General features: G+C 35.9%; 1 protein-coding gene across 6 annotated transcripts in view; it reads right to left on the reverse strand.

Annotated features, from left to right (window-relative positions):
* Positions 1–22,431, reverse strand: part of RUNX1T1 (RUNX1 partner transcriptional co-repressor 1) — a 168,022-nt gene that overhangs the window by 138,063 nt on the left and 7,528 nt on the right. Inside the window, exons 1-2 of one of the 6 annotated variants that reach the window (XM_033126505.1) lie at positions 21,966–22,274; positions 4,007–4,177 (exon numbers count right to left, since the gene is read on the reverse strand). The exons of 1 other annotated variant lie outside the window; for it this stretch is intronic. In XM_033126505.1, the coding sequence (XP_032982396.1) occupies positions 4,007–4,094 (88 nt within the window). In that variant the 5' untranslated portion in view covers positions 4,095–4,177; positions 21,966–22,274. Of the gene's footprint in view, positions 1–4,006; positions 4,178–21,648; positions 21,848–21,965; positions 22,275–22,431 lie in introns of those variants that run through there. 4 more of the 6 variants (XM_033126504.1, XM_033126506.1, XM_033126503.1 and 1 more) reach the window with 4 other exon arrangements.

Raw genomic sequence — 22,431 nt, forward strand, 5'->3', positions numbered from 1 at the left:
TTTGCAGGATGTCAGAGTGCTGGGAGGCTGCAAGATATACTGAGTTTTCACACACTCTCCGGCTGTTTTACTCTTCAGGTAATTAAACAACGAAGCAATGCTGCTGGGTATGAGCTCGATCCTGAAGCTGAGGCTCCACGGTTCTGCATATCAACTTCTGCAAGAACTGCCTGGAGCATCAACAGAACATTCTCCTCACTCTCTCATTTCCTTTTCCACCTCTTCGTAAAGCTGACCCAGAAACAAATCCTCCCAACAAAAACATCCATGAAAAGGTCTGAATCTATTTGTAATAAAAACCTGTGCTGTTCCCTGTCATTACCTTCCAAATTTTAAAAAGCAAAATTTTAACTTAATGGCAGGAACTTCATAAAAATTCATATACAACAAATCTATGTAGAACATTGGTATCTTAATCATGATGGGTTATTCAAAGAAAATAATACCCAAATAATAATTTTTTCTTTCACATGTCCTTGATTAAAGTGTGAATATTCAAATTCAAAACAGCTCCCCAAGAAATAAAGGATTTTGATAGTTCACCAATTAAACATTTGTTGTGTTGTGTAATTAATATTGTTATTTTCAGTTTTGATAATGGGCATTATGGTAAGCAAATGCCACCTATGATCTGGCTTGTATTTCATCAAAAATCTTATTTAAACAAAATTCTAAAATATTTCTTGTGTATAAAGAAAGTCACCATTAAACCTCAGGAATATAAAAAAAAATCCCTTAAAAGATAAAGTGGTCCAGTTTTATATATATATATATATATATATATATATATATATATATATATATATATAATATATACACACACATATTATACATATTAAGCAATGATTAGAATCACATAAATAATATATTCTTCCTTCATCTCAAAATCCATAGAGTATAATGTTGGCTGAAAGAGACAGAGACCAAAAGAGAGAGGAATACAAAAGCATGCCTGCTTGCCTGTGTTCAACACAAAGAACATTAAATGAAAACAACTGGCATGCTGCCAAATTCCTATAGAGGCAAAGAGATTCAAATAAATTGATTTCACGCATCACACTGACCTGGATCAGTGTGCAGTGCTACAATAAGCTCAAAGCTCCACGTGGGGTAAAGCCCATTAATGCTATCAGACCCCTCAAACATGACCAAGAAAAACTAAAAATAAATGCAGATGGTCTCAAAAAACAGCAATTTTTATTGAGAAAATAACTTTCCTCTTTTCCTAATAAAGATACTAATATTTGAAGGTACACTGCATTATCTAAATTAACTTTTTTTTAAAAAATCACCCTTTTTAAAAATACAAATGTGGCTTTTGAAACACATATATGTCTGTAAATTGGTACTATGTAAATATCCCATCCCATGAAATGAACATAAATACATACCACTTTGCAACAAGTTTTCTCTGTCACAATGACTGCCATGCCATTCCCTTTGCATCTTTTAGACAACCAATGGATATTTTTAGTATGCCAAATATTGGACTCTTCTTAGTATTTTTATTAATGACTTACAGAATCAAGCTTCTTGGGTGGGACACTACCCTTAATTGTCCCAAATCCTCACTATGGCACACATTTCAGGAGAACAGATCCAAACTGCATTCTGAAGGACCAGGCATTGTGCATATTTTGGGTATGATTTAAAACGCTGGTGGGAAACATACCTGAGTTTTGCCTTTACCAGCTTCCACCTAAGCTAATGGCTGTCCCCTCAATATCATTTTCTGGTATCATGTTCAACCCTCTGGCCTCCCAACAGAAGCAGGCCTGTCTCCTCGTGGTGACCCCCAACAGACTTCAAACTCTCCACATAGACCAGACTCTCTTCAGCCATTCTCACATATAGCCCCAACTGTTCAACTTCATAGAGTTCTTTGTTTTTTCTGCTTCCAAATTACAACCCCAGTAACCCAATGGATTCTAGCCATTTGCAAATTTAAAGTATGTGATTTCTGTTCTCTACTTCTTAGGTCAACTTGAGTCTGAACCCTATGTTTCTATACACCCATTACCATTAAAAAAAAAATGTAGGAGTAAATTTTCTAATGCCACATAAAAAATTATATATGTATATAATATGTACATATATCTACACATACACACATATATATTCTGTGTGCGTGCATACACATATTTTTTTAAGAATGTATGCACACATGTATAGGAATGAGAGAAAAGAAACATGGTGTTTCTGATACATGGTGCTGCAGATTTCGGTATTTGCATATTATAACAATAACACACATTAGGCTGTTTTAAAATGCGTGTCCTTGTCCCGTATTTTTGCTTTCAACAGGGATCTTCCATACTGCAAATGGTTCACTGCCAGCAGGCCAGATGCACACACCACATGACTAGAAGAGAATATGATAGCAACGGGATGGGGATAGGTAAAGGCTACAACTCTACATATCTGTAATATATGCTCAAGTTTTTAAATACAATATCCTTTTCAATTTATAATCTGCACCTTAGACATTTTTATCACATTAATAAGAACCCCCATAGAGATATATAGGGCAGAAAGCAAAGTTATATCCTCTTTTAAAACAATCACTTCCTTCTAATGGAAAATGACGAGAAAACAATTCTAAAGTAGGGATGATGGTGGTTGTTATTATTAGTAGTTTCTTCCTTTTATAATAAGATAACCTTTCTTTCTATGCTGTCATTTAGAATCTAATCAACCAAGGTTTGCATTCTCAAAATGCAAATTATTAGAAACTAATACATAAGGTAAGAAGACAGAAGCAAAGGTAAGAAATGTTTCAACTACTTATTGATAATAAAATTTAATTATTTGCCTTGTCTTTTGAATTTGTCTCTTGCTAATTACAGAAGAACATCATAATATGAAGAAGGGGGGGATGAAAAAAAGGGAAATACAGACAGAAAAACTGAATCATGATTTAGGCTACCTCAAAGGAGTCTATAATTATAGGGAATTATTCATTATCTCTGGTCTTTCAAAAACAAAAAACCCCTCATTTGCCAACACCTTCCTGGGAGCTTTAGAACAAGCAAATAAGCATTTGTAGGAATTGCAAGAGTAGATGTTGTGGGGTGGGCACCAGCAGTGATGTTTACAGAACAATGACCACAAATGGTAAATATTTTGTTACCCCTCTTTTCATGTAGCCAGGCCGGCAGTCACAGAATTTCAAAAATCTCTTCCCAAAATCTCTTCCCAATCACTAAAGTGTCAACCAGTATCCCACAACATTTTTGTTAACTCTCAATTATTTTTCTTGGCAGCTTATCCTTATTCATCTGTGCACAAGTCCACTAAACCTGAAACAGAGCTGGCTACCGGAGACATTAACTCTCTGGAATCCGTAATGCAGTGTTCTCTTTAATTTTTAAATGTTGCAGACATTAAGAAGTCTCTTGCTAAAGGTCAATACTTAGTTTATACTTGCTGTTTTCCTCAAGTTAGATCTCTCTCTCTGTCTCTCTCTCTCTCTCTCTCTTTCGGCTCTCTCTTTTTTAATGTGCCTGACATTCACCTAAAAGTTAAAAAAAAATCCAAATCAATAAGAAATAATAAATTGAAAAGCATTTTTTTCCCCTCTTTCGTCAACAAACTGTTTCAGAAAACACCATCTCTAGTTACAATAAACACAGAAATCATGGCATAACTTTTACTCTTTAACTCCAAGTATTGCTCAGCTTACAACAGATGTATAATGAAACATGGCAAGAAGTACTGCAACAGGAAGAGGGTGAACAAATTTTAGTACGTAATCATTTGATATCTTCAGACTCAAAGCAATCAAAGTAGGGCTCCCACAGGTAGGCTGATTGATAACCACCCCAAACCTACCCCCAAAAATTTCAAAAACAAATTTTTTAAATATATAATACAAATGCTTTATCAACAGGCACTAAAATATATAAAGAAAATCTTCACAATAATCTATTGGAAAAAAATAATAGATCTATTTTTTTTTTTGGCATGTAAGTAAGTTGCAGAATCAAAACATTTATCTGTTCCTTACCTTGACAATATTCAAAGTTCCCTTTTTTCCGGCAGTCACCTATTACTAAACTCAGTGCTCTCCAAGTGTTTCTTTTGACAGATATCATTCTCCACCAATCGCTCTGCTAATCTCCTCTCCTTTTCTGACTGGGACAGATATTATGTTCACCAGCCCAGAGATCAATCTTTTCTATTGACAACAACAAAGGGAAAAAAAACGCATATATCACAACCAGTCTAAAGTATCACACCCATCTACTTACAAGATAATACTAGACCAGTTTTATTTGTATAAGAAACAGATACAAGCTCTTTGAAATTTTTAAAGATTCCAAAGCAATCCTCATTTTCTCAGTTTCTTTAAGGAACTGAGGAAAAGACTTAATTCTCCAATCATCTGGCTCAAAGCTGGATACATTCTGAACCTGACAACTCCTCTTTCCTTAAATTAGTATTAAAACATATGTACATCAATATCTTAAAAGAATGTGTTAGATTTTACCTGCTTTGATTAAAAACATTAAATAATTTGTCAGATAATATGGTTTTTTTAGAAGACTCTGAGACACTATATGTTGTTATTTTATATTTTTGAATTTTATATGCAAGCTAAATTCTGTTTAAAATGAAGTGGTGTCCATATGTTTCACTGTTCTGAAATTTAAATATTGCCATTATTAGCTAAAATAGTCTAAAACAATTAATATTAATGAATAATCTTTATGTAATCAACTAGTTTAAAAATATTAGTAACAACGATTATTGGTGAATCATTTTACCAAATGAACAAACTTCTACCATTTTCTTTTTTTCCTAAAGCAAACCTAATATTCACATTTTTCCTGCTAGATTTGGCAGGTTTAGAATTCACTCATTCATTCTCAAACATTTATTGAATGCCTATTACTCACCTTTTACTACTATCGTGTTTCCTCGAAAATAAGACCTAGCCGACCATCAGCTCTAATGCATCATTTGGAGCAAAACTTAATATATGTTCCGGTATTATATTATATCATATTATATTACCCGGTTTATATTATATTGTATTATTAAAGACCCGGTCTTTTATATAAGCAGGGTCTTATTTAAGACCCGGTCTTATATAAGGCCGGGTCTTTATAATATAATTATATCAAAATAAGACTGTGTCTTATATATTATTTTTTGCTCTAAAAGACGTATTGGAGCATCTTTTGGACGCTCCAAAAAATAATAGATCTTATTTTCGGGAAAACACGGTACTACCACTACTATGAATAGAAAAAGTATCACTCCTTAGTTCTTATTATCTATGAAATAGAACCCTAGCACAATCATATGCACATAAGGTAGGAACTAAATAAATGCAAAAAATAAATATTTATAAAAGCAGTCTCAAAAAGTATTACTAAGGCTATTGTTATTATTTTTTAGAGACCAAACTATTCCCTAGAAATTAAAATTGGTGAATATACTCTGATGTATATAAACGAGCATATTCTATTTTTAAAAAATAAGTACCCTTTATATACTATATTATGACTCTGCTATCATGCAACCAGTTGCTTCTCATTCTTTCTTTTCTTTTGGTGAGTTAAATCATAAAATTTGTTTGTACATATTAATGATTTATTAATGCAATAAAATATAAGATGGTATTATCACTGGATGGGAGCCAGAAGTCCTGGGTCAGGTCTTTTGCCATCTTGACTGGAAGTCAGTTGTTTCTCATTCTTTATGGCAAAAATCAAATAAGCATTGTTCAGGAAAAATACAATACTAGGTATTTCTTAATTAGAAATTATTTTGGAGCTCAACAAAGATCATTAAAGACAATCAGTTGGAACTTGGAAACATTTAGTTTTCTATGAAAGCTAACAATTTTATTAACAAATGATAAAACAAAACTTTCAGTAAGAAAATGACCAAAGTGCATAGATACATATACACATAAATAAATACTCAAATACTGGGAGGTGGGAGTGAAAGGAGGGGAAACTGGAAGTAAATACATCTAGATGTTAAATATAATTATTTCTGGAAATAGGAAATGAGTAATTTTCTACACAATACTATTATTTCCAGTGTTTCTATGCCGAGATAAAAATATTTTATAGAGGATAAACAAATATTATTGGGGGGAAAAAAGAAAGTGGATATTTTTCTTAGCTTCAATAATGATATTTGATAATATTTTGTGCTTCAGCAACCATCAACAAAAGATACTCAGAGAGCCTGATAAAAGTGGATCATGCCTGTGTTGGCCACAGGTCATAATCATCATTGAATAAATGAAGGAGGCAAAGCACATCCAAATCCCCCAGAGTCTCAGTGTATTTCTTCCTTCTCACGACTGCTAAATACCAGATTAATACCTGGGTTTATTAATAAAAATGGTGTAGTGGTTCTCAGTTTAGAGGCACATAAAATTACTATACAGGTAAACATTCTTTAAAAGATAAGTTGTTCATTATAAATGACTCTCCAATATAGAATATACAGTTTCACTTTTTAACTTTCCTTGTGTCTATTTTAATCAGAGTATTCTGAAGTGAATGGAGAAAAAGTTGGCTGGAAGATAATGTTACAAAATATTTTAAATGTACTTGTTCATAAATTCTTTAATGTTAATATGACATACAAATACACATTCAAATAATACACAATGTAAACCTAAAGTTACTCATGAGAATTTTCCCCATTTAATTATTTTATATATAAAACACTATATTGCAATCAATAGGATAACAAAAAAAATCTAATTTTAAGATTTTTCAAAATAATAATTTTGGAATATTATGTATGTGCTTCATACATCCAACACATTAATTAAATGGTCTTCCAATATGAAATAATAATAAAACGAGTAATGGTAATAAGCACTATGAAATATACATCCAGGTATTTGTGATACTTATTCCACACTATATCACATGCAAATGACAGTAAATTTCTCTATCTTTAATAATTGCTTTGTTTGTATTCTCAGCCTTCAAATTTGTAAAACCTCATCATGAGGGGAACATATAGTGAGACGTGTTTAAAAGCTAAAATCCACCAAGAGTAGATGCCTCAAACAATTTGTAGTTCTACGAGAGAATTATTAAAAAGGCTCAACATGTTATATTACCATGGAAATTGTGGAAAACATACATTGCCAAACAAATATTACTTTTTCTCAATGGTATGAAGTAATGAAAACCACATGTGTAAATCTGCGATCCGTGCAGTAGTTCAAGCGGCAGCTAATAGAAAATACAGAAAGTGAACTCTGCTATATAAAAGATTCTTGTTACAGAAATATAATGTGAAAACCAGATGCAGACAGAAAACCTTAATCACAGATGGTAACATAATCACTGGCATACAGAATACTTTTTTGATCAATCTTAACCATATGCTCAATGTATTTATTTTCTAAGGAATGCAATAACTTCAGAGAACATTCTATTTGAATTCCGTTAACCTCTAATTTATAATGCTTTTATCTTACTCCCCCCACCCATTCAATGTGTAAACTGAACCAAGGTTTTAAAAGGAAGAGTTGCTGGCCTTGGCAAATCATTCTTGTATCAGTTTATCTTTCAAAAATTTAATACGATGTTAAAGACCACACATCAGAATTAACCTCAAAAGAGAAGAAGTGCAGTTCCTCATTACTATGTTTCTCAATCACAGCCAGGAATCCCTTTACTGCCTAAACACATTCCTCTAGAGAATTATATCAACATTTGGGGAAATTTCTCTTTCAGTAAATAATATACAGTTCCAAAAAAGAGCCTTTAAATTCACCTCTTTTTATCTACTTACCTGGACTGGATCAAACCCTAACTCTAACTTTTCTGTTTCCTTTCATAACAACATTTTATAGCATAAAAACTGTTCTTTTACATTAGTAAAAATGCAATTAGTTTTGGTTCCAAGGGGAATTGCCACAAAAGAAATCTGTTATAGCCTATCTGGCTTAGAAAACATTACCTTAGTAATAAGTACATTCTCTGACATTGAATTGTAACTTATCTTTGTCAAGGCCTCCATGATCTCATTTACAGGACAATTCTCCTGTAACCCCCTGATTTTAATTAGTCAACCAAGCACCATGTATGCCTCACTTTAGGACTATACTCAACTTCCAACAGGAAGTGACTGGGATATTATGTTATTTAGGTGTTCTTCGTCATAGGTCACGTGAACTAAAAACTTCAATGTCCCAATTACACAAGCTTCCTTAAGCTTCCATGACTACACACATCTTCTCTCTTCTAACAACTCATCTCCTGATACATGCAAAGAAACACACAGGCTTTTTTCTTACCCTTTTCTGACATCCAAGACCCTTCATAACTTAGCACTAAATTATACTTTTCAGCCTCCGATCCACCCATGCTCTTTCAGGGTGCAGCTCTTTGATGGATAAACCCCCATGGAATGCATCATTTCATCTTTTATGGCTTTGTCCATTGACCCTTTCCACGGACTGTTGCATGGCCAGCTCCTTCTCAACACTCAGCTTTCATTCAAGTGTCACCTCCTCAAATATGATTTTCCCAACCACCCAAAATAAAGTCTCACCACCAGCAGCAGCACCCCCATCATTCTCTCTACCATTACTTTTTAATTGTGTTCATTGCATTTAGCACTATGTGGAATAATCTTATTAACATCTTTATTATCTCCCTCCCCAACCCCTAAACTGTAAGCTCTATGAGAGCAGGGTCTTGTCTGTTTTGCCTATTATTCTATGTTCCATATTTAGAATTGTACTTGGCACATAAAAAGAATAAAACAAATGAATTCCACCTAATGAAATTCTATAAAGGCCCAATAAAGGCCTTCACAAACCTTTCCCTGACCTCTCCTATGGCCCATGATTGTTTTCTCTTCTTTAATTTGTAAGAGCATTTATGATCTATTTCAGCCTTGGCAACCATTACCTGCCAGATATTGTCCATCTGAGCCCATTCTATATATATACATAGGCCAGTATGGGAATTACCCAACCTCATCCAGGGCTGTGAGGCCAGCCCTTCCTCCCACACTAAGCAGTAGCATACCATGATTCAAAACCACAGCATAAATCCATATAACCTTCAAGGCATAAATGCATTCTAGTAGTTTTTATGCATAGACTTATCTCCCAATTGAGTTTACCAATTGAGTTTCCTGTTGTAGGAAAGCGGTCTTATTCTCTTTATGTCTTCAGACCGTACCTTGATGCACTCATTCTGTTGCAAGGCCACGAGGGAAAAAGCCCTCTTTATTCCACAGTGTTCATACCCAGTGCCTAGCACAGTGCCTGGCTCACAGAAGGTATTCACTAAATATAGGCTCAGTGAACAAAGGAGTAAATGATAACCAAATACTATCTAATCTTTCTTCAAGCTCCTCCCTCTTATTGTAATAAAGCATTATTTTAAAATCTTTCAAGTAGTATTTTAAAGAATTAATCAGAAGGCAGGTGACCAATCTATGATTTATTTTTAGTTAAAGTGACAATGGATTATGACCAATGAGTTAACAAACCAAGCAATTTAAAATAGTAGAAAACTCTTCAATATCTCCTCTGTTACAGATATAATTTAATTTTCAAGAAATAAAATCTAAAATGACTGTAGCCTACCTACACTTACCACATAGAAGCCCATCATCGCATGTGTGCTCTGGCTGGAGTGAAATCTCAGCTCTTACACTTATCAAGCTAGTTGACTTTGGACAAGTCACGTAAGCCCTATAAGCTTCAAATATAAATCTCTACAATAGGATAATAATACCTTACCAGGATGATGTGAAGATAAGAGAAAATGCTTATAAAGTGCCTATCTTAGTGTCCCTAGTTCAGGTGTCTTTTTACCCAAGTGCTTGGTTCCTATCATTTAATAGCAGAAAGGTGGCAGTACCTGTTTTAATATTATGGTTTAAAGCATTACAATAAAAGCATTAGGTCACTACTCAAAAATAACCTAGTGCAATCATAAGCTTTTCCTTTCTGAAAGTCACAACTGTACTATTAGGGATAAAAATAAAGTACTTATGATCAGTCAACCTCAATAAAATATGAGGAATTAAGCAGCAGGTCCTAAACATTTTGCAGTGAAAATGGAAGAAATACCACAAACTAATGTTTTGTGATTTAAATTTTTATTTTCTTTATCTAATTTCATCTGTGGAAGTTCATCTCTAGGGGATAAGAGAAGAGAGAACAAATTATTTCCAAAGACTGGTTTCTCCAAATAAAGGCAGCTGTTCCATGTCGCAACTCTTACATGAAAGAAAAATGGGACTTTGAAAGTATCTGAATTCATGGTTGATGGTCACATATCTCAACAAAAGAAAAAAAAAGATCTTCAATTGTCCAGATGTAAACATAGTGTGGTTGCTGCTGTTCCTTATCAATTACTATCTATCTCTCCTTCTTCCCTCTCTTTTCTCCCTCTCACCTTCCCCCTGCCTCAGAAACCTATCAAAACTATGGTAGTCTTTTATACTCTAAACAGTAGCTTTTCTAAGTGCAGTGAGACATCTTGGTAATTTTCCATTGTAACCTTAGTATAATTCCCACCTGCAGTCCTGTGGCTGACCTGTTCAAGGTGAAAATTCCTAGGTGGTGGGATTTGAAGACTTCCAGGAGAGCAGTGGTGAGCCTTGGAATAGAGAAGCGTGGAAATAAGAAAATCTAGGTTCACAGCTTGCCCCCTACAGGGTGACCTTGGGCAATTGAAGAAATCTCCAGGGATGATTTACAAATAAGACAATATGTGAACTTCATTCCATGAAAGCCTTCAATATGTCCCTTCCCCAAGTATATGTATCTGAACTGAAGGCTGGCTGCCCTTCTGAAATCATTTCTTCAAATGGAAATGTTACCTGGAAGGAAAAACAATGAGACTCTTTACCCACCACCACATTGTGAGTCATAGAACCTTGAGAGGAGATGGACCTATCATACTGTCCAGTGCCATGCCTGATTTTAAGGCTAGTTCGGTCAGGCAGCCAAGCACTTGGACTCCCACACAATATAAGAAAAGACAAGACTGGGTGGGGAGAAAAGGAATGGGAGTAGGAGGGTAAAGGAGAGCATTGGAGGGGTAGTGCTCAGCCTTCCCAGGCCAGAAAACAGACCTGGGCAGCCAAAGGAGAAAAGGGAGCCCCTGGCAACTAAGGAATAACCTGAGGGCATCTGGTAGAGGGAAAACTGAGAGCCACTAAAAAGGTTTTTTAGTCTCATTGGGTCCCTGATCAAAGGGACACTTCCATATACACAATATTTTGCTTGTAATTTCTGGGAACTCATCCTTTATAAAAGCACATTTGTGAACTTCAGGGCAAACAATATAAATGAATAAAACAAGATATGCATTTATGAATATACAAGTGACTTGACCACCTCACAGTTTGCCTAGGGCCAGTTCTGTACATGATGTGCTTTTTGTTTGTTCATTTCTGTTGCTGAAACTTACAAGCTAAAATACGGCTGCAATAAACTGTATATTCTATACGAGAACACAATGAAAGGGGGTCAAGGTAGAAAGAATTGGGAAAGAAACATATTCTTGGAACCAAATTTTCATTTTGGTCTTAGCAATGAAATATTTCAGGGCAATATTAAGTTAACAACTTGAGTTCAAGGCATGAGCAGTCAACAAATATTTTTAAAAACATCAAAAAGTACCTCAATTGTTCCAAACTCCTACTTCAAAGAGATTACAAACTAGCAGAGAAGTCTGAATAGCATGGGTGGTAGCAAAAGGTTGGATGTGATAAATTGTGTCTTGGAGGAAGAGAGGTCATGAAGGCTTCAGAGAGTAGTGTTTCATCATAGACTTGTGAGAGGACATAGTGGGTTCCCTGCAGAAAAGGGTCTTAATTATGGCTGAGGTGAGAAAGGTCTAGCAAATTAGGGGTGTTGGCTGTCTTGAACATCGCTATATCCCCAGACATCAAACAGGGCCAGACTCTCCATTAACTACTTGTTGAATGAAGGAATAGTCAGTGAGAGAAGATGGTATAGGGGGCTTTTGCACGAGAGTGGAGAACAGTTCCAAAATGGCCAAGTCGGATGCTAAGATTAAGCGAGCAAGCCCTTATTGAAGGTTATGCTTCGCACATATCATCTCATGTAATTCTCATGACAACCTTATGAGGTTTTATCATTATTATCCAAATGAGAATTATTTCCAGAGGAAGGGGAGCAAAGGAGATACAAGTAGTAAAGCACTTGGGAGTTGAGTTTCTTCACCACTCCACTCAACTGCCTTCTGGCAGAGAAAAGAGTAGCATCACTTTCCCCCAGGAGAGCAGAACCAGTCAATCTCAGGCTGATGCTGCAGTCTCCAACTTTACAGTAAGTGAAATAGGTATAAGATTTGCAAAAAGAGAACCAAGGGACATACAACAATAACTCTCCTTACAACCACCAGTGCTTGTGCCCTACTTTCTTCCCCCAAAGCAACTACTTTTGTCAGCTTCTAGTACATACTTCCACAAGTAGAACCGCAAATATATATATGTATATATATATATATATATATATATACACACATATATATACACATATATATATACAAATACATATATATGTATATATGTGTATATATATATATATATATTTAATACTGTCTTTTAACATATAAAAGGGATTCTTTTACTTTTTCAATATGAGACCTCGATTTTAAAACAAAAAATAATGGTATCACGCATGATAGCAGGTATTTTGTTTACCACATGCTGATTGTAAAGTACATAAAGACAAGTTTCTCTTAAACTCAGTAATATTTTAATGCATTTTGTTCTTTTAATGTATATTTGAAAAATGTTATCACATAATAAAGTATTTGGTCTACAGACAGTAATTGGGGCTCTGAATAAATGAATGTGCTTTCAAAAACCCCTGGAAATAACTCTCTCCTCCCCCTGTCCCCAAGAGTACCAAGCCCAGAGTCTGGGGGACACACTGTCTCTGCTTTTTCATCAACTCCTCCTTGACTGCTTACTCTCTGGTTCCTGCTTTCATTCCTCTACATAATGTTAGAATTAAAATACATTTTATAAACTGTCTCACAAACAAAAGTCCAATGCTTGAATTATGTCAAACAGCTAGGCTGCTCTGTTAGGAAGTTAGAGTCCAGACGGAGCCCACCCGACCACTTTTTATTCTCCCATGTGGCATGAAGTTACCTGTAAAATGGAGAACTCAGAACAGTTTGAAATTCATGCAAGGAGCAAACACACATGAGGGAGCCAAGTCCCAGAGAGATCAATAATAAATCCTCCAAGCAATAACTACTGTTTGAGGAACACCTACCATTTGACAGCCCTGTTTCCCAAAAAGAACTGGACCATGAGGATCCCTGGCACAAGGATATACAAATGGTGTCTGAGGCTCCTTTCTGGAGACTGTGACTCTGAGTCACGAGACTCTGCATCTATGAGGGATAGGGAAGCTGCCCCTTAAACATCTGAAGTGATTCCCCAATTCTGGCAAGCTAACTGCAGTGGTCACTTAATCCAGATTGTCAACTCTTCACTCTCTCTAAATCCACCCCTATATCCAAGTTCTAATTATTTTTCCTTTATAATACCTCTTGCATCTGCCTCTTCCTTCTTGCCCTACAAACCCAATACTGGTCATCCTTCTGTAATAGCTAACATCTAAACCACTGCAACAAGTTTCCAACCTGGCCTCAGACTCTAGTCTTTCTTCAATTACAATCCATCGGGCCCATCACAATCAGACCAGCTCTTCAGAAAGATAACTTCAATTGGGACCATGGTTTCCCCTTGCCTGACACAATGTTTTATTTTTACTTTGATTTTATTAAGATATATTTTACTATGGCATCCTTTGTTGAAAAGAAGTCCAACTAGGAAATCTAATATATAAAACAATTTGTTGTAAAAGCAGAACTATTCTGGTTTCACAATGCTGAGAGAATGAATGAAAGGGCCTAAATACCCTCTGTGCCATATCCCAATCCTGAGAAGTCCCATAGGACACAGGTTTTTTTGTTAATGTTTTTGTGTTTTTTTTTTTTTTAATTGTGGCTTACTCAGAATATAAAGCTTAAATAAAAATGCTTGATCTTCAAAACAGTTATTATCTCTCTGCTTATATTCTAATAATGGCCCAAATGTCCTTTTTCTATAGCCACATTCGCTAATTTATTCTCTCTCCATCCCAACCCAACCCACCCCAGTACTTCTCCATAGGTCTTTTCCACATCGGTGCTTCTGCATTCCCCATTACTACTTTATTACTGCCTACAACCCCATTATAATGACTTTGCCTTGATAAACCCTAGCTGTCTCAAAACAAGCTTAAATTCCAACTTGCTCCCACCTTTTAAAATCTCATTTATTGTACCATTTAATTGTTAAGTAATCAAGCCCCATGATCTTTTGTACTATTTAATTTGTCATGAGTGGGTTTACCATTCAATGGGAACTGAGCTTACTACCTGCTCAGTGTCTCCATCTAACATACTGCCTTATACATAGTAGCAATTCATTAAATATTTATTAATTTACTTCAGATTTACAACCAAGAGTAAAACTTTTAATTTTCTTTCTGATACTCTAAAAGGTGTCATTATCAAGACTACCCAAATTGCAAATGCCTTTCTTTAAAAATTGTCAAATTAGATTTAATGGGTTGCTCATTTTATAGTTCTTCATTTTCATTTTTCTCTGATATTTTATGTCCTCTCCCTCTAGTCAACTCAAAGCTTCACTTGGACATTTCAATGGAGATGGATCATATTTACTTTCCATTTAGATCTGAACCAACCTATCTACCCTTATTTAAACAAAGGAATGAAAATTCATTGTCCATATTGGTTTCCCGCCAGAGGTCAAATGTGGATCTCATTTCTACATAGATCTAGCAAGAGACGAGAATGAAAACATGTGACAGGTAGGAAAAGAGGTTGAGTAGTAAAGAATACTTATTTGTCTGACATATGATAAAAGTTAACCAATCCTAACAGTCACTTAAAAAGAACACTTTCACAGGAAAGAAGGATTACTATGTCAGTCTGATAAACACCACAGTTCCAGTCCCAATATCATCTGCTGTTCTTCCCAGCTGTGTTTGCTCATCACTGTGTACATAACATATGCATAGATTCAGAAAATAAACTTGCAGTCTTTCATGACCTGTTTTACAGCTCACATTTTCCTATATCTTGAGGTTAGGAAAAGGAATATAGCACATCTAGTTTTAACCAAAGAGACCAACCAACTTCCTAAGACTTTGTATTTAAAGCACAACTTACACTATGCTTACAAGGTCCTCTGGGGGATGATATCCCAATTCTGCTTGCCAAATCTAATGTATATTTGAAATGCTCTCTGAAATGGTGCTGTGTTAATTCCCTGGCACCACAACTCTGTGTCAGCAGCATTTGCAGGTACCATTATCTATCTACTTTCCTAATATCTCTCTGATCTCCTACCTGAGTGTCACCATTTGCACTCCCCACAAGGTCTAGTGGAAGTGACTTCTGAAATCCTCTTTAAATAGCACCTTACAGCTAGTTTTGTCTCCTGGTGCTCTAATAGACCTGTCCACATCTAGCTCATCACTGTTTTGGCAATGTTTCCTCTCATTAGTGGTCCCTAGCTCTTGAACTTTTTTAGACAAATTGCCATTACATCTCATGGTAATAGTTTCTCTATTCTCTCTCTGATGTAATATTCAATCCAGTCAAGCCAGGAACCAAGTAAGAGCTCAACACATAAGTATGTTTTAAGACATTCTCTTTTGTAGCAATGAACTTCAATTTGGCCTCCCAATGAACTTTGAATACCAATGCAAATGTCTTCAACCCATGAAATGACAGTAATTCTCATGGCTTCCATTTCTAATGACAGACGAAAATAACATTACTTCCAAGTCCTGCCAAATGCAGATATTACTAATAAAAAGAAGTTTCTACTGCCATCTTGGATGATGACAAAGAGCTCATCTTGATCAGATCACAAGTTTAAGAATGCAATGGTTTCTAAGTTGCAAAGTAAATCAGCCCAGGTTCATTAGTAACAGTTATACAAATTCGGATTAAACTTATAATAATGTCTATATTTTTTACAAACTAAAGAAAAGTACAGAATCAGAGTGTTATTGGTAATAATTGGGCTTTTAACTGTTTTTAGAAGCAATAGCAGACTTTCTTCAGACAATGCAATAGGATAATTTTTCAGTCTTTCTTACTTAAGAACTGATTCTTAGCCAAATGACAACATGCCCTTATTTATTTAAATAAGTTGTTATTTAGCAGGTTCTCTCCAAAAATGATTTTAAAATGTCATTTCCTAAATGACTTAGGTCCCAAGTGACTTAGGTCTGTGGATATGGCAAATACTTAGTAAGCACAACCTATCGCCACCATGCTTTAGCCCCTAGTCTATCATACCTTCCCTGAGGTACCAAGTTCATCTTATCCAGCAACTGTGAAGGGAAAGTATGAAGGTCATTTTCTTTGAGCAAAACCTAAAATCTTTGGTTCCTTCTCACTGCATAAACAGGTTTATTTCTCCAGCATTCACCTCTGAAAAAGGTATAATAACAGCTACAATTTCAATCGTCTAAGGTCCAGGATGGCAATGGAAAAAATGTCTCCATATTCCCATTGCCACTTCTTTACAATGGACAACAGTGGTAATGTTTTACACTGATTCCATTTCCCAGTTATACGGAGACTACTATACACGGAGTTCTATGGAGACCAATTATAAGTATATATAGTATACTTATAACTATATATAGTTATACGGAGACTAGTAGTGTCCCCTCAACTTAGAATTAAAAATATAAATGAGGTTTTATTGTCATTAACCTAACCTTGGGAAATTCCTGAAAACCTACTTCCAGTATCATATGTAGATTTATACATATGGGGGTTGAGAAGTCTAATAATCACTGAGTCTGCTTATCATTTTACTCCTTAAGAGTTTACCTGAAGGCTGGAATGCACCCCAGGCCACCCAGCAAAAGTCAGTGACTGAACTGGAAAGGGAACCCCAATTTAACTACTAGTTAAAGGGATACACACATTCCAGGTCCATCTTTTTATAATACAAAGAATACTTTATAGTACATAACTACAATTACAAACTCAAAATGGTGCAGAATCCCTCTCCTCCTTTCTTAAGAAGTGATCAGGAAGTTGGATTTGGCCAATTGAGAGATGCTGAGATCAACACAAGTGTTGGGGGACTACGGACACTGGGAAGAAGACAACTCCAGAGTGCCTAATGAGATCAATAAAGGGAACAGACTATTCTTCGTGGCTTCAGAGTAGTGTAGAAAGGTTGGTATTTTGACAACAGAACAGAGTTTAGTAATGGAGAAGCCTGGATTAGGAGGTATTAAGGGATATCTGTCAGTAGCCAACTCTGTTTCTTAGGTTGAGGATGAGGGCATAAGTAAATAATGGATATATAGTTCATAACTGCTAAGGAAAATATTAAGCCAAATAGCCAGAGAATAAGATTCTAATTATTAGAACTCAGGAACAAGTAGGTAATTAGTTTTGGGGACACAAGGAAACCTCAAGTTTTCTAAATTTGGGCAAAATGAAAAACCAAAAGAGCAACTACAGCCCAAGTCTTAGAGTGAGGCGCTGAAATGCTGGTTGATCGTTTACTTAAAATTAGTGATGACAATGTACGTGAAGGTTAACTTCAGGCTCACGGTAGGTCTCTAATATTTGTCAGTTCCTCTCCTCTCCCAAGACCGACAACTAGGAGGCAGCCCTTAAAAGCCCAGAGCACACTCAGAAGTAGTCTATGCCCAGGCATTAAAAGATTAATGAATCCAGTCGATCACATTCCCTAAGGCATTTAGAGGTGCTGAGATTGTTGGACAAATAATGGGAAAACGTTACATTTGTATCCCTCCACATTCAACAAGATTTGTATTCTAAAGACCCTATTTACCCAAATATTTGATTTGCCTTAGAGATCTTGACAATATGAAACCTACAAAAACAAATGCCTGCTTCATTTCTTCATGAGTTATATAAGCAATCTCAATTAGAACTATCAAAGCAGGAAGACATTAAAAAGTAGGTCTTTTACAGTCAATGAAAATGTCAGTGGTTCTAAGCAGCATGGATGGTTTTAAACTTTTTCAAACAGGAGGATCTCATACCTTAAACCTCAACCTGGGACATTCTCAGTGGTTCTAAAGTGGGAAGCCTGGACAACACTTCATTAAGTGTGAACATTTTGAAAAGAGTCCTAAGCAACTCTCCCATTCACGACATCTTAGATACCAAGGCTTCAACACTGAATGTGGCTTCAGTATAAACAACTCATTAGAAGATCATATACCAAATGATGGGGCTGTATCTGTGAAATAAATCTCCTGATACTGATATGTGACTCAGCATCATTTCTTGAGGGTGGCAAAGTGCTCGGTGCTTGTACCAGGGAATATACATACATGGCTGCCCAGGTCTCTGAAAGATATCAGCATAATATGCATGCCAAAATTTGTCTTCAAATCAGAAAGTCCTTAAAAGTATTATTTTTTGGTTGGCTACATATATGTAATCACTAGTACACACATTCAATACTATTCTTCAAACTACCTCTTCTTTTGAGTTGGCGTTTCGGAAGAAACACTGCATTTGTTAATATGCAATATTCTAATGTGTCACAATGTCTGCCTTCCCCTTAATCCATTCTGGAGATATTCTGGGTTTATCTGTGAAAAGTGTGTCTGGCAAGTCAAGTGTGAAGCCACAAGCTAAATGGCCTCTAATTGATCCTAAGCAGTGATCATATCTTACCCTGGACAAATTACTATAGCCACAAGTCAACGCAACTGCAATTATGAATAGAGTCAATATTGAACCTGATCCAAATTTCATCAGTCTTCCTTCTACCTTAACTCTATGCCCAGTGTCAAATGGATAGCAGTGTCATTTATTTTCTTATTATAGGGATGATGAAGTACTATTTATATTACTATTATGTAAGATGTGTTAGACTTATTTTTCTAATTGATCCTAGATGATTTAAAAAAAACATGTCTTTCCTAGTAATGTCACTAGTAAAATGCAACCACTTTTTTTCTCTAATGTGGTATTTTCCCTGTCCATAAAACTTACTTGATTAACAGTAATATAGAAGCTAAAGCTTTTGTATACAGACACTCAAGCATAATTTAATCATTTTATTTAAGCATGAAAAAAATTATTCTGAAAGCCCTGTTAGGTGAAATATACCTGATTAGTTTCAACTTACATTTGCAGGTGTATTAAATAAAGGTGAAATAAATCACAGGATGCTCAGTATGCAATGGAACAGTGTTAAGTTTGTAAACAGTTGGCAGTAAGTTAAAAAAAATTGTAGCATTAGAGAATGTGAAGAATAACTATCTCATTTTAAATAATTGTATTTAAACAGGTTATTTTAAAATAAATTTTGTTTGTGCAAACTCTTTTTATATTACTAGATTTTTGCCTATGGAAACCTCTTTCATAGTCAAACAAGTTGAAGTCCTAATTGCATAATACCATGTATCTGCTGAGGATAAAAGTGCCAACAAATGAAAATGCACATTAGGCAAGAGATTGTCAAAAAATAAAATTGTCTTTTTTTTGTTTTGTTTTGTTTTTTTGTTTTTAAATAACCCACTCATATTAACAAAAGACTGCAGTGGCTTCCAAATTATAGGTTGTTATTTTTAGTGGAAGTAGTTCAATATTCATATTGGAGCAGATGTAGCAGTTTAACAAAACAGCTCTTCAAATCCTGCACAAATGAAAACAGGAAAACTGATTGCATTTTCTCTTATCACTTTCCTTTTCTGAATTGACACTTTTGGCCTTCTGAAAATTTACACATGGCTTTCATCCCAACAGCACCTGCTGATCAAATAAAAACCTAACATTTTCATGAAAATGGTATCAAGGACTAGTTTTGTTCTAAAGGCTGTAAAGGGCAATCAGTTGCCTACTTGGTGGCAACAATTGCTGTGTATACAGCATATTCATAATAGTTTTATATTGTCATTAAACTTTTTAAAAATGTTATGTCCCTTCTGATTTTTCACATATTCACTTTTTGTATAATTCACATTTCTTTGACTCAATGTCTGCCCAATACTTAGTTTTATTATGCAAAGACCAAGCAAAATAAGGAATACTTAGTATTTTCTCTACCACTGCTGGGAACACACACATATTTATCTTTACATATCACTGTCTATGCATGAACGTGGGTGTAAAATATCTACATCTCACTTTTGTATTCCACCCACCAAAGAAAACAGCAAACAAAAGTCAAAGTCAGTTCCTATTTCGGAAGGGGCCTCGCGGTTCTTTATCAGATATAGATTAAGCAGGTGCTTGGATGTTTGAGTACTCCACACTGGGGAAAAACAGATGTCACCCACAAACAAACTGGTAAACATTTAAATGATGTAACCAACCATTCACTGCAAATACCTCCAGAGAAGGTAAAGGTCAATCTTGACAATGGGTATTTTTATACATAAAATATGGTTGCCAGGCTGCTTCTCAGATTTTTAAATAAAAGTGTTACATACATTTCTCTGTAACACCCAATTCTGGGTAAAATTAAAGATGCTCCTAAAAAATCCTGTCAGTTCCTCAGCCAACAGAGCTCTACCAATTCTGAAGTATTCCAGGATGTCCATCCCGATTCTGCCTCAGTGATAAGGTAGCCTGAAGGCAGAAATGACATACAGTAATACATGTGCCACTGTGGACAGTTGGTCTGTGAATTTCAGTGCTTCATCATGCTCACTGAGGCAACAGCAAACCTGAAATGTCAATATGTTCAGTCAATGGAAGTAAAATAATGGGACTCTATTGTCTTACTCATTCGATCTGCTGTTGTCAACAAGGAAACATGCCCCTCACGCTTTAAACAAATTTTAATTAGACTTCTAGGTACTGGATCATATTTACCTATGAAAACACCTATCTTGACAAGGTGTAGGAGACAAAACAATCATTTTTTCCCACTTTTATCTATTTTAAGAACCTTCCAAAGTTGCTACTATAATTTTGAGAAATACACTCATGAGTCAATAAAACATTTTTATTATTCTTTTTTAAAAAATAACTCCAAGGAAAAAAATTCCACAGTTCAAATCCAAAATACAAATCTGCCTAACAGACTCAGTGACTTTTTTCCTCTAGACTTAGCTGAAACCATACTATAAAAGCAACTAATTTCATATTAAAAGTAGGCTTCATTTGTTTTTCTTACTCATTCAAGTATGTTCAATTCATCACCCTTTCAAAACAAGTCACACAAAACCAAACACCAGTGATCAATTTCAAAAGCCTCTACCCTTTTTGCTCAGTTTGTCAATCTTTTAAATAAGGGGTAAATGAAATTACTGTAAAAATAAGGGAGATGGTGCTGAGAAGGGCAGGGGGTGAGGGTGAAGAGGAAATAAATCATTCCATTTTCACGTAAGTTCTATGGCCCTTCCTTGCACCAAAGACAGTCTCTTTTTAAAATAAAAATATAAATGAACTAATCAAGTTGTTAAGCAGCTTTTTCTCTCCCCTCTTCATCCAAAGGCTTCAGCATTCAGTCAATACATAATCTATTGTCCTCCTTTATCGAGTCACTTTAAACCTATTCAGACTGGCAAAACTAAACCCAATTAAAGATAAGGCTCTCCGGTAATCTCACCTCAGTAAATCCTGTCTGGATAGCAGAGGTGATGGGAGATAGCGGCCAGGCCAGGGCTGATGCCTCCTCCTCACCCATACAACAAAAGGCAGATTTCTCTTTCTCCCTCTGCTAATCTTTAAATGTAAATTCTCTGCCAGCTAAGAGGAGCGACAGATAACATGTTACATCTTCACTTCTCCTGGTCTTATCGACTTCTGAATCTTTTGGAAAGGGAGAGAGGGAAAGAGAAAAGCAGCCTCCTGGTGCTTCCCCCATGATCCTTCCCACCCCTCCTCCCTCCCCATTCGCCTCCCCTCCCTGTTTACGGAGATTACCTTCTGGCAAAGGAGCACAGGAGAGGCTGTGCCGCCGAGGAGGCACCCAGACCGTGGCTTTGTATTCATTAAACACACAACGGAGCTTATCAGGAGTAAAAACCTTGTCAGGATGGCACATTGTGTGTGAGTGAGTGTGTGAGCGCAGAAGGGAGAGGAGAGAAGCCAACGTGCATCAGGGTGATTACAGTATCAGCAGGGCCCAGATGGAGGCAGGAAAATAAACAGAGGGTGCGTGTGAGACAGAGCGGGAGAGGGAGGAAAAGTGGAGAGAGCGGGAGGTAGAAAGGGAAGAGACTGACTGGAGGGAAGAAACCAGAAGGGATGGGGGGGTGGGGGCTCAGGCCCCAGGATGGGGAGCGGCACATGGGGGTGAGGCACCCCAAGGATGGCTGAGAGCAAGAGCCATGCGGGGGTCTCCTGTATTCCAAAATCTGGCCCTATTCTGAGAAAAAGGAAGGAATCC

Source organism: Rhinolophus ferrumequinum, chromosome 14 (assembly GCF_004115265.2).
Source record: "Rhinolophus ferrumequinum isolate MPI-CBG mRhiFer1 chromosome 14, mRhiFer1_v1.p, whole genome shotgun sequence".
Classification (NCBI taxonomy): domain Eukaryota; kingdom Metazoa; phylum Chordata; class Mammalia; order Chiroptera; family Rhinolophidae; genus Rhinolophus; species Rhinolophus ferrumequinum.